Source organism: Eucyclogobius newberryi, unplaced genomic scaffold (assembly GCF_026437365.1).
Source record: "Eucyclogobius newberryi isolate DKJ021-1_F unplaced genomic scaffold, fEucNew1.0.hap1 SCAF_6, whole genome shotgun sequence".
NCBI lineage: Eukaryota > Metazoa > Chordata > Actinopteri > Gobiiformes > Gobiidae > Eucyclogobius > Eucyclogobius newberryi.
The window spans coordinates 21,042,421-21,055,994 of NW_027316278.1; the positions used below are offsets into that span (position 1 = coordinate 21,042,421).

The window sequence follows — 13,574 nt, forward strand, 5'->3', positions numbered from 1 at the left end:
GAGGACATGCAGCAAACTCACAGCACTGCGTCATATGTGCTATGCCTCGACCATAAGGCAGCACTCTCTTTATTTATTTATTCTATAGACATTACCATTATTATTATTTTATTATTCATTGTTCTTTGTTACACCTTAAAGTTGAAACAAGTTCCTCTGTTTGCAAACTGTGTCCAGGGACAAGTGATGGTCTTACTCCTGGTGTAATGTTTGAATTGACACAAAAAATACAATATTGAAGCTGTGAGAACAAGAAAAGTGCAGAGTGACAAAGGGAAAAAGACATCAGACTTTGGTGTCTCAGGAGGTCAAGTGAACAGTAATGGCTAATTATATTATTATATTATGTCTATTCTTAGGCCTTTTACATTGTTTTCTTTACAACTTTGAAATCCTAACCAGTGACGGAGGCAGTAAGTTAAGTCAGAGTCAGAAAGGTAATAAACCTTTCTGATTCTGAGCCAGACATGATTGATTCATTGGTGAGGAAAGTTTATTTTGGCAATGTGAAATAACTTAATTAACTAAATTACGGATTAGGCTTTGAAGGGCTTTGTTAAGGCGACGTGCTGGAAAGTCTAGCGTGGACAAGTGCAGCTCCATAGACCAGCCCATATCTGGCAGGTGAGATCCATCAGCTCCAGATGAGCCCTGGACAGACCAGTAAAAGTGTCCCGTCCACAGACACAGGAAGCTCCTGTCTAGTGCTTCTGAGGTCACATGATCACATCCATTCATCTGTGTGGAAAAACAGCTGCTCTCGAGTCATATCTGTGCTCAAGGTGCAGCTCATAACACAGAGAAGATCTATAAACCCAGCACTACAGAGGCGGGAGAAGAGTGGGAAGGGCAATATGTCATTCAGCAATCTCTTTCATATACTTAAGTGAGAAATGTACACTTTACTGTAGATTTCACTGTAATATCTTTGGATGAAAAATGAAAATGCATGCGACAGATTTGCATATTTTTTGTGGAATATATTTATATATATACACACAGAGACACAGAACATCCACTCTCACATTCATATTCACGAGGGGCAAACACATCGTCTTTGGACAATGGGACGAAGCCAGAGAACCAAGAGAGAACTCGCGGTAACACGGAGAGGACATGCAAACTCCACCCCCTCTGCTCGTACCACTGCCCCACACACTGCAGCGTGTGTTTCCGCTGTCCCATTCTCACCATGAATCTATTATATTCTCACACACACCCTGTGATTCGTCCTGACACGTTCAAACTTCGGCGTGCACGTACAGTTTGCACATCATGTGAAATATTATTATTGCAGGGTATTCATATAGTGCTTTTCCACCTTCAAAGTGATGTACTAGGCAATGTGGGTGAAGTGTTGTGCCTAAGCACACAATGTAAATTTCCTCTAGCGCCCCTCTGTGGCACCTGGTGTTCCAGTGGTCTCTCATCCGAGTACTAACCAGGCCCTGTCCTTCTTAGCTTCAGTGGGCTGACGAGATTAGGCATTGGCAACAGGTAAATAAAACATAAGCTTGTTTTGAGAGAATTGCGGTTAAGCGCAGGTAAAACATGCTAAAGGCCGAGCGGAGGAGGGGTGACCTGAGGCGGGATCATGTGCACAAGTTTCTGTTCCAGGTGTGAGCCGTGAGGAGGAAATGAGCAGCTGAAGTGCGTACAGATGGTTTTATAAATCTGGATATTTTTCTATGTACATGTAAAATGAGAGCCCAGGTCTGGTAAATGAATGTTTAGAAGGCGTCCATGTGCAGGCTACAAGCTGCCACTATGTGATCTTTCTGATCAGGGTCCGCCACTATGTTTCCATTGCTTTTTTTCCACCATATTAAACTTATTATCTTGAGATTTGTAATTAGCAGGTGTTTTTATCACGAATGCCTTAAATGCATTCTTACACTTTAACAAAGGTCTTGTAGCACCTTTCTACAAATAGTGGTAAACACAATTTATACTGGATACACAACAGGTTTTTTACATCGATTGGTTTGAATTATACAATAAATAATTGCTCTGCAGGTTACAGCAATACCTTGTCTATTATATTTACATGTATTATCAGGCAAAACATTAAAAAAAATGTAATCTGTCATTTAATACTACACTATTATCATAAGAATAGGCAGAGATAGAGCTAAACAAATTTCAAATGTCACTTAAAAACAGTTAATATAGATATACATTTAAGTGCATGTGACAGGTTAGACTACACATTCCACTAAAATTAACATGATATTAAACATTTTGCCTAGTGTCCTGGTTTGACAAGTTTATAATGTTACTTCCTGGTTGGACAGCAAATATGACATAGGAAAGGCAAGTCAACAGCTGCAACCATTACAATATATAAAATATAGAAAATACACAACAGATAACACCTTTATTTTCTTGAATTATTGTTTAAGCTCTTTGCAGAGGGATTCTGTTTCAGGGCTCAGCACTTCTTCCTGTAATTTGTAAGTAAGTTTTATTTTCAAATATTCTTCACAAACTGCAGCTATGATAAATAGTTACTTCAGGTTCTATGTCACCAAACTGTGTAAGTCGTGATTAGAAAAACAGGAGAACCCGTTATGTAGATGTTAAACAAGTATTTTTAAGAAAGTTAAATAATATAAAAATATAAGTGGATGTTTAAAGTCTATAAAGAGTCTGAAGATAAGAGATAGAGCAGGCTTGTGTCCCCACAGATCTGGGGTCTCATTTATAGAGCATGTTTACATAGAAAAACATTACACAAGTCACATTTCACATTTCACGTTTGGGATTCATAAAAAGACAACTATATTATATGATCTGTTTTAATTCCTTAGCTCTCTTTGGTCTTGTTCTGTTTTTATATTTGTTGTTAAATGTTCTAAATTTGTCAAATGAAATTGTTTGTGTTTGATCCTGATGCATACTTTTAGCAAGAATTCCACGGAGATGGAAACCCATAATGCTGTATTGTGGAACATTCCAGGCAAAGCAATACCATCTCCATGAAGACAAACAGGCGGCGATCACCTCCGGAAAGTGACATAGTGCACGTTAAACAAAAGAAACATTGGGGTTAGATGAGAAAAGACTTGGAGAATAACAGTGATATAGTAGCACAGATGTGAGCGCACGACTCCGCTCTGTGGTCTGTGTTTTTCATTAGTCAAACACACACCTGCGCCATATTTTAAAAATGACTTTGTATTTTTAAAGTCACAGAGAAGACGGCCTCTAAACATACAAGCCGTGTTTGCATGGGGCCGGCCGCATATAGACCCAGTACATTTAACTACACTTTTATAGACCTATGCAAATCAATGTGTTCAAGTGTTAACCTTGTTGATAACACTGTTTGTTTAAGGCAGGTATGGGGGACATTTATCCCTGCATTCAGGAGTCATGCCTCCTGGGGCCAAACTATATTGCAACAAAACACGAATTGTTCTTTCACCGGATAATCAACTGCAATGGGCTGTTGAGGAACCACAATAGATTGTGTCAACATTCAAGCCAGATCTGTGAGTATAAAGCAGCTTCCAGGCATCGTCTTTGTGGTTCAAGTCTCTACAATGTGACTTTCCATAGCATTTACATGAACGTTTAGACTGGCAAATGTCCTTGTACAAACACAGCAGGCGATATAAAGAAATGCATGTAACAAAGAAGACGAATTGGTTTACAAACTTAAGTATTGTGTGGTACCGGATGAAGATGCATGCCCAAATTGTTTATGACAAATGTTGCTAAGATATTGGGGACTTTTTGACGTCCTTTGTCTCCCCAGTTCAGAGTACACGTTTGGTGAGCTCCTCCAAGAATTACAACTATTTGCATAAACTTGCAAATGTGGCTATCATCTGGATTTGAAGTGACTGCATTTGCCTTTGGCCCCTGGTCCTTGCGTCAATGTTTCAAAATGATCTCCCGGATGAGGACAGGACAAGCCTCCAAGTAGCTTCGCTTTGCAAATCGTGCTGCTTTAATGGAACAATTAGACTTTCAAAAAGGCCAGCGAAGCAAAGTCAAATATGGATTAGACGGCCAAACAAAGGCCCTTGTGTTGAGGACACACAAGTGTCCTTTATCTGCCACGAGGGCCCGAGGGTGCATTGAGAAAACTGATGGGCCAGACGTTTACGGTTTATTTGAGTCACAGACAATCCATTGACGAGTGGAGAGTAGCAAGTGTGCAATATAAGCCCTTTCTCTTCCCCGCTGTGAGGCAAATACACATGATTAGGGCAGAGGCCACTGAAAAAACAAAAACAAGAGGACAGATGCTGGGACTAACACACTACCAGAGATGGACACATTAGTGAAGGTGAAAACTGTTAACCAAGCCTTACAACAACTTAGTCAGATCGCAAAATACAATAACAAAGCAATGCCTACATGATCATAGAGTTATTTACTTGAGAAAACAGCTTTGTTAGTCTGTGGTTCCTGCTTGTTTTTCTTGTTTCCATATTGTTTGATTCCAGCGATATGCAAATCCATGCAGGATACAGGATTTTACTGGAGGGGGTTACTACAGAGCAGGAAGGCAGGTTTCACAGGACAGACTTACAGGTGCACGTAAAAGAATAACAATCGTTATGATAAACAATGGTATAATTGCTATTAATTGAACAGCAATCCTCAAATTATCTTAAGTAAAGGGACAAAAGAAAAACCTTTTCTAATCCAACCTCTTACAACAAGCAATATCTCTTCTTTCTCATCCCTCTACTTATTTATTTATTTAATTGCTGTGGTATTTTACTATTAACCGCAAATCTTAGCAATGTATATAGAAAATAAACTTATAAGTTCCCAAAACAACTATTTTTTTTCTTAAATTAATTAATTTATTTTTTTAATAACAAAGACATAAGAAAAACAGACAAAGTTTCATTAAGTAAAAGTCTTGCATGTCTTTTGGTATTTTTGGTATTTAAAAAAAAAATCCAATTTGCAGTTTCAATTAAGTCCAAATGTTTTCCTTTTTTTTTTTTTAAATCAAATGTTATTTGAGTCCTTGATAGTTGGTTCATTCTGTGTCATCTGTTTCTTTGTGATAGCCTTTCCTCTGTTGCCAAAAGTACATTCCAAAAGTGTTTATGTATTGTTTCTATTTTGTCTTGGATAAATAGTTTTAAAGTCTAATGGGACGTTACTGTTGAAAATAATAGCAGACAAAAAATGTCTAATATAATATTCTACCAGTGGAAGCAGAGTAATGAAATATTCACTTTTACCTGAAAATAAAGGTCACATTTTAACATAATAATAATAATAAAAATAATAATAATATTGTTTTTTACATAACATGTAACTGCCTCTGTCTGCCAAAACATATCAAAACTAAGAACAAAGTGTCAGCGTTCTCGTCCCCCTTTGTGCCCGTATGCTCCTAAATGGTTGTCAGACCAATCTGTAATTAAGTGGAGTTACTTGCCAAGGACCTTTCCCTGCTACACATTTGTTATTGGATTACAAGGTGCTGAGAAGGAATGCCTGAGACGCCGCTCGTCTGCTGGTAGAGAAGAGCAACAACTCGCCTGCGAATGAATAGAGATTCAAACCTCTCCTTCATGCTGGCTGCTTCCCTATGCAAAACACAACATGTGCCATCGTGGAGAGTCAAAATAAGCCACTGGTTCGTGGTTCGGTCATAGGGTCGCGGTGCTTAACAGGCTCTTAGTGCTCAGTGGGTTTTACGATAGTGGCGTGACATTGGTAACAGTGTGATGGATGGATGGTTTTCACACCTGGAGAAGGACCGAGGTGTGGGAGGTGTACGGCTAAATGTGACTCAGGGATTTCAAATATGTTTTTTTATGGCTGAACTCTGTTCTAAGTAAATAATTCCATCAAGAACCTGGAAGATCAACAACACAAAGCATTTGTTACAATCATTTAAATGAGCTGAAATGGGGCTGAAACCTAGATGATCCTGCTAATATAAATGATGCATACAAATGTAGTAGACATTTTCCTAAAAATACCATCAGCAAAGGTTGTGTGTCTTTAACTGTTTAAAATAATGACTGCAGCATGAGAAGATTGTAAACTCTAATAAAATATACATTTTTTTTTTAAAAAGGCTTCATGTCAAACAATGGAAAACAGTTGTGGTTAAATGGTAAGTGACACCTGTGTTACCAAAACAATTTGCTACTGTGTGAAGTGAGATAAGAGCCAGACCCAGGACAGAGGAAGAGAAAGGGGGCAGAGGAGGGGCAATGTGCTGACATGTTAAATCTCACACACCGACACCAAGATATTATCAGCGACAGTTAGTCAGGACAAATACTGTCACCTTCTGCTCAGCACCGCTCTGCTGTTACAGCCCAGTGTGCACATGCAGTAAAACACAATGAGTGCATTCATACACCCAAATGTACTTTACTTTATTACTATGACGCTTCTGATATGCTTCAAATATGGAGACACACCTTACATTGTTCAACGTTTTTCCAAAAAATGTGTGAAAACACGCTGGGTAAATAAGTAATAAAACTAGTGTGTGGAAACACAGTTGCTGGAATTTTTCGCCGTAAACTATAATAGTGTCATTAGTGTTTCCAAACAGAAGGCGACAATAAAGACACCAGTGACGTGAGGTGGCACATCCCAGCCAGAACAAACTGCACTCTGCACGGCAGTGTTAAGCAGACATGCACAGCATGTGAAAAGTGAATCAAGTTGGTGTGAGACAAAGAAATTGCTGGCAAAACATGTGAATAAAATATTTTGTGTTTTTTGTATCGATGCAAATTTATAATTCACTTTTAATTTCCAAAAATGAAATAAATTATTTTGAAATTGAGAAGGTCTTATTTATAGATTAATTTGATAAAGAATGACTAGTTAAAACACCTTCAAATTTGATATAAGATTACCTCAAAAAGGGAAGGGATTTCTTATTCAGTATTCTAACCAAAATGAGTAAGAATATCTCAGGCTTATGTAAACCCTGTTCATCCGTCTTATCTGTCCTCTTTTACTACATGACGCCTGTTTACAGACGCATCAGCGTCAAAGACTCCAAGCCGAGTGGGATTCTGCCCCAACAAGCTGGGAAGTGTAGCTGACAATGAAATATGAACTGGAAGAGAAATAATAATAAGATTTGCACTTTTCATTTTCACATTCCCTAAATGGTGTCATAATAATTTGTGCTGACTCAATACTTTAAAACTGTTTTATTTAATTTTCAAAATGTGTGTATTTAAATATATGTTCATATCTATTTTCTACAAAATAACCATACAAATATACAAAATAAAAATAAAAAAGGTTTTCTGACAAATAATAATTGACATAGATGAATTGGTTCCACAAATTTTGCTATTGTATGTTAGAAAATGCACAATGGAAAATGTTCAACATACAAAATACAGGAATCATATGTATCTTAAATGTGACATACTTTTGGTGCAGTGCTTGCGGGACAGACCAGTGCAAGAGGACTTTTACTGTCAGTGGAACACGGCGCTCACTGCAGGTGTGGGTCTCTTCAGGATGGACTCTACAGAGAAGGACAGTGTCTCACTAGAGGACATCTTTGTGCCCACAGGTTTGGACAGGAAGTCTTTGGGATACATGGACATCTTTACATTGTCTCTAACACAAGAGTCTCTGTACTTGCGAGCTGCCTCCTCCAGCAGCTCCTTACAGGACGGGCCTCCGCTGTTCTTGTCCTGTAGGAGAGTGTGCAAGCTGCTCACTTTGTGTTTCACAGTGTCTTTGCTCAGTTTGCTCAGGACAGGACTGTGATGTGTAGACGAGTTAGTGGGGAAGACCCTTTTGGGTGTAGAGAAAGCAGAGCACTCCCTCTGTCTCTGTCCTGGGGTGGTACCCTGACGTTTGGGCTCCACAGACTCTTGCAGTGCCACCCTGGACCCTTCCAGTTTGGCCACACTCAGAGCTGCAGCTGCTGTTGCGTCCTGCTCCGGGGGCTGGCTCTCAGTGGGCATGATTTTAGGCTCCCACACCACCCCGGGCTTCATGTTCTGGACGGCCGTAGCATTCAACAGACACTGCTGGTACAGCAATGCGTCCCCCAGGTTAGCTGGGCCCCGGGGCCACACAACAAAACTTCCTCTGGACGACTGCAGGGGGTAATGTCTGTATGTGGTGGCCACGCTCACGTTGGAAGAGATCAGCTCCACATTGGCTGTGCTGCTGGGGTACTGCACAGGCAGCTCCAGACAGTTGGGCCCCATGAAGTTGCACAGCTCTTTGGCCTGAGCGTCGGTGTGGGTCGGGGGCGAGTAGCTCCTGTAGGAGCTGTACTCGGCTGCATGGTGCACTACACTGCCAGGGAAAAGGAGAGAGTTTGGGCCCGACTGACCCTCCAGCAGCTCCCTCTCTTTGTATTCTCTCTCCAACATAATGCTCTCCAGCTCCTTATCGGCAAACGCCCGTCTCTTCCTCATGCGGTCACTCAGAGGAGGCAGGGACTGGCCAGGGCTCAGGAAAGGATCAGACTGCATCGGACGGTATCCTGCCACAAATAACATTTAAAATCTTGTTACGTTAAACATTTATTTAATCATGTATTAATTTATTTAAGTTAATGGCATTTGTTAATATTGTTTAAAGTTTAATTCAACAGTGATCTTATAGTAAATGCTGTCAATATTGAATTGTATTATTTTAAATTGACATAAATAAATAAATCGTATATTAAAAAACAAATATTGAAAGAGGCACAATTACCTTCTAGAATGCTTTTGGCCAGCATGGTTGAAGGTCTGATGTGTCGTTGGTATATTGCCCTTCTCTCTGCCGGAATCGGTTTCCCAGAAATCCCTTTCTTGTCCTGAAACAATTTACATTTTAGTTAAGCTTTTTCGTTCGTTTGCATGTTTGTTTGTGCACCAAGTTGTGTCAGAGTAGCATCTCACCTCAGTGGCTTGTTGCCTCCTCAGGGCGACCTGCGCGGCCATGACCCGCTGCCTCTCCACCACGAGCAGGCAGTTGGCGCACTGACAGTCTCTCCAGCGGCAAAAGCGCTTGTGGCCCTTCAGACACGAGACCACGCCGTGGTTTCTGCATCGGGCACATTTGGGGGTCCGGCTTAACTTCCTCTGGTCCCCGGGCATGCCACTTGCTCCAGGTTTGTCTTCGGCCCTTGATCCTTCCCCGTCCTCCTCTGACGGTGTGGAGGGCCCGAGAGGAGCAGAGCCAGGGCGGCTGTGCGCCTCTTGCATGTCGTCGCTCTCGGTCCCCAAACTTTCCACGTCGATTTCGAAATCGCACCCGGCGCTGCCTGACATGTTGTTGTTTATACCGTTATCTGCGAGAGGAAATAAAATGTTGAGCCTCAACTCAATCATATTTTATTGGCCTATCTATAGCAAATCTCTTCTCCTGCTTTGAATAATATCACGCAACCGAGAACCACCGAGGTTAACCTGGGACCTCAACTTCCACATTTGATTTGCAAATTCAAGTACAGGCTATGATTTATAAAGGTAAAATTAAGTTTTGAGTTTAAAAACAGAAACAAAACATCTGACATGGTCAATTCCTAAATCTTACCTTCAATATCACTGATATTCTGCAGTCAAGTTAAGTACATAGCTAAATATTTAGTCTGTCAATTCCCTACCTTATACGCACAGCCGCTTCCAGTGCAGTCCGTGCACAGGTGCGTTTTTAAAAATCCCAACCACTGGATGACAGACTGAAGCGTGTGTCCATAAGCTCTAACATTACACTGAAGTGGAAACAGTGAGCGCCACTCCTATCAAGTGTTTCAGTCTCTGCTCCTCTGCTCTCCGATTGGCTGCTGCGTCCCGGGTATGAGCCAATGGAGGAACGCGCAGCTCACACAGACGGAACAGGCCCCTCCGTGATCACTCATGGATCACTCTCATTTGCTTAGTTCGGGCCTTATGAGGTGACTTCAAGGATTATCCTGAACCTAAAACAAACCAAACACCATCTCACCACCACCACAATAAAACACCCTTTCCATCTAAAACGCAACAGCAGTATCTGTCCAGCGTGTACATTTAGAGACAGTATTTTACTACTTAATTTATCTTCTTGATTTGTGGCTTCTCCAGAGTCAAAGTCTCACACATGACATTGCAGCTAAAACATCACGGGTTGTTATGAAGCAGCCTGTGAGAGTTGACCCGTGCTCAGATACGGGACAGGAGCGCAGGTGACGTGCAGGTTGTTACAGTCCTTAGTGACACAAGACCTGAGAAAGATTAGAGCCCCGTGTGTACACAACATCCGCAGATGCAGAGCCTCAGCAGTATGAGCTTGAAAAATAAACAGCACGAAGGCACTAAGGCTTGTAAAGGTTTCACATGCCCAATGTTTTCAAGGTGAACTTATGCAAACTCTTGTTGTCCCTTTGTTGAACAGAGAGGGCGTGGCGCACAACTTAAGTTCAAAATGTTTAAACTCTAACTATTTCTGTGCCTTTGTTTGCCGCGCGCTGACTGAATCCTGGTTTCAAGAAAGACATGCCCTTGTTTGCTGCAACTGACAGTCAGTGACAGCATGTGGACTAAAGCCTTTGTCCGCAGATCATGGGAAATAAAATCTGAAGTGCAGTGTGTGAAAAATGAGGGCATGCACAAAAGCTGGCTCTGCGCGCAAAATGCTGTAGGGAAAAAAGGATTTAGAATACTATACTTTCTAAGAGAGTCGCTTGGTTGTTACAACGGCAAAATAAAGACTATTTTAGAATAAAGAATCCGTTGTTTTGAGAGGGTTCAACAGTTCCACTAAGCCTGTTTTTAAGTTTTGTGTGCATTACATTTTGCATGTGAAAAAGGCTGTTTGAACGATCATACGATTAGACTAATTTTAAATTCGATCTGAAATTAAGTCGCAAATTCATGATTACAAATATATATTAAAGCATAGCTTTTATTTAATCTAGCGGGCTGTGTGGTCAGTGCATCGTGTCACTGGTCATGAGAAACGATGACACTGGTCTCAGTCTGCTGGGGGGAGCGGGACAAGCTGGTGCAGGTGCAGCTTTATTTGCCTCTTCTCAGTAATTTATGGCGAGTGTTACGAGCGGCCACCCCGCGCTGCCGTTTGCAAATCAAGAATGCTTTGATGGTGAACGAACAGGAGGCTTGCACCGAACACGGAAGAGCTGGATGTTCACCTGAAACGTGTTGTGTGTGTCCGGCCCGGAGAGGATGACCCAGCGCAGCGGAGGCCCCCGCTCCGGGGGGGGGCAGAGGACGACCCTTGCTGGAATTCAAGCTCCATTTGGACTCAAAAAGGGACAGATTCATACAGCAGACCCATCTGTTTTGAGATTATAACAAAATTAAAACATTGACGACTACAACACTATTATTACAAAATATTCTGATTTAGCTTTTGGGTCATTTTTAAGTTTGGCTGCATTCTAATTCTAATCCTAATCAGTGCAAACGCCAAAGTGTTGGTATCAGCAAACTAAAGGGGAACAAAAATAGATGTTTAATTGCATATCTTAACAAGTTTTAGGCCAGGACTCCCCTGTAAAAGAGATTCTAAATCTCAATGGGACATTTCAGGTTGAATAAAGGTTAATAATTAATAAATAAAATGCATGATTACTATTGCAACAACACATCATCAGTAGGGTAAAACTAACTTTAAGGCTATATCATTTAACCATTTATTTCAATTGGATTGCACTTTTTAAAGGTGCACTATGTGAAGGGGGGTCTGCCAACTGAAAAATGCTTAACAAAATTCACAAAAATACAATCTTGTTTCAGCAATAAGGTGGTGTCCATGGAGATGTTATTGATTTTCCTGGAATATTCCACAATAGGAATTGACTTCATAAAGCTTAATTAAAACATTTAACATTTTATATGTGCGTAATAGATGAATGAATAAATTGGACACTGGGTCCAATCAGCTGATAGACACGTCCTCCTGTTTGTTGCATATTATCCATCAAAGGTGAAAGGTCAGCGAGCTCAGACTAAGACAAATGCTGTTGGGTCTGCTTTAGTCTTCAGCTGCATGTGTTGTCAGTCCATCAGGGGCTAATTATCATAACAGGGTAACAGTGATCTCACAGGCTCTTCTGCCTTTACCCAGATCCTCTTACACTTTATAGGTTGCACAGCGGGACACTTCCAATGAGATGCTGCTGCTATTTCAATCAGAGCCACTCACAAACACTGCTGCCGTGGGAGAGCTCTCAAGTGGGTCCTTTTCATTAGACTCAAGTTATGTACACTTAAAGATGCACTGTGTAGCTTGTCTTGTGGAGGGTTTGCCGCCTATGGAACGTGTTATAGGATCATTAACATATAGCGTTTGCTTCATATTGGGTGTGTGCTCAAAAATACCGCGGGGTAGCCTCTCCGCAGAGCTGACTGGACTAATTGGCCTGGATGTGTCACCAGATTTTTTTCCATTAACACCAACAATATATATAATTGAACGACTTTGCAAGGCCTATTCAGTGAAGCAAGAACTGGATTGTAGATTATTAAAGGTCTCAATACGTGGTGTCAACATTTAAGAGTTTAAAATTGAGATGAGATCTGCTGGAAAATGTGAACCTGGTTTGACCTGGTTTCTGATGTACACTATATTTCTTTGGGCGTTCCCTTTCGACATGAAACAAGTGCAATTACTCTTCAACACGTTCAACAAGTTTGGAAACAAGTTGGTAGGTATTTCACTGAGAATTAAAGAGCGGTGGTATCGTTCAACAGCTCGTTATTTTGTAAATACAATCTATAAATCCGTTGTATTTTTGTAGCAATAGTATCTAAATGTTATCCAAATTATATAAACGTGACAGTATTACTTTGTTGAAGTGCTTTTAGTAATGGAAATATATACTTTGTGTAACGCATGAACATACTTTCACCCTGTGGCCCTCAGAGGCAACTGTTGTTTTGATTTTGGGCCTTACAAAAATAAATTGATTTGATTTGATTTGATTTGACTTTGTCCGCTAGAGGGCAGCAAATGACGACCAAGAAGGCCTGTATTTGTTGGAGCCAGTTGTATATAGATGGTTTCTCTTTACTGTTTGGACATTTTTAATTTTCTTTTTAAATCAAATATTTATAGATTAAGCCATAATAAGTGACAGAAAGACGATGCCCCGACTAGATGATTATACATAGTTCTATGATTCGGTCTGTGATGACTATTTGAATAAACTTTATGGCCAGATTTTAATAAAAAGATTCTGGCCACAGGTATATTTCCGAGATGGCAGGGTCCAATAGTGGAAGCTGTTCATCGAGTACCACAGTCATCACAACAGAGAGAGTTTATACATGTTCAGCCTCACGGTCAATGGTCATTTTTGTCAGCTAGGTCTATGGTCAGACTAAAAAATAGGTTTATGATCTTAATAAAAACGCTATAAACCGACACTATTTTGCATATGGAAGGCTAATTGTCAATTCATCTACAATCAGATATTCCTCATTCAGGACACGTACAATGGACGTGAAGGGCATTGTTTCATTTAGGCTGCTGTGCACAGATTACCACTAGATGGCAGAACGTGCACACTAAAAATAAAACGCAAAGGCAGTGATGGGTGAGCAGCAGAGAAAATCTATCTCCAAAGTTGAAACTGTTGGAACATACTGGTGAAAATG

General features: G+C 40.6%; 1 protein-coding gene across 1 annotated transcript; it reads right to left on the minus strand.

Moving 5' to 3' along the window:
• Window positions 1-7,148: 7,148 nt before the first annotated feature.
• dmrt2a (doublesex and mab-3 related transcription factor 2a) lies at window positions 7,149-9,274 on the minus strand. Its single transcript, XM_072433842.1, has 3 exons — window positions 8,871-9,274; window positions 8,683-8,785; window positions 7,149-8,467 (listed from the first exon to the last, which is right to left on the minus strand). Exons 1-3 carry the CDS (start codon window positions 9,240-9,242, stop codon window positions 7,440-7,442), a joined length of 1,503 nt encoding a protein of 500 aa, XP_072289943.1. The 5' UTR covers window positions 9,243-9,274; the 3' UTR covers window positions 7,149-7,439.
• Between the last annotated feature and the right edge of the window lie 4,300 nt (window positions 9,275-13,574).

What these genes read in the sequence shown, in the direction of transcription:
- dmrt2a (XM_072433842.1), bottom strand. Translation starts at nt 9,242, where the DNA reads ATGTCAGGCAGCGCCGGGTGCGATTTCGAAATCGACGTGGAAAGTTTG. An exon ending in GGAGGCAACAAGCCACTGAG is followed by an intron (nt 8,786 to 8,870) that starts GTGAGATGCTAC and finishes AAATTGTTTCAG; the next exon opens with GACAAGAAAGGGATTTCTGG. An exon ending in GGCCAAAAGCATTCTAGAAG is followed by an intron (nt 8,468 to 8,682) that starts GTAATTGTGCCT and finishes TATTTGTGGCAG; the next exon opens with GATACCGTCCGATGCAGTCT.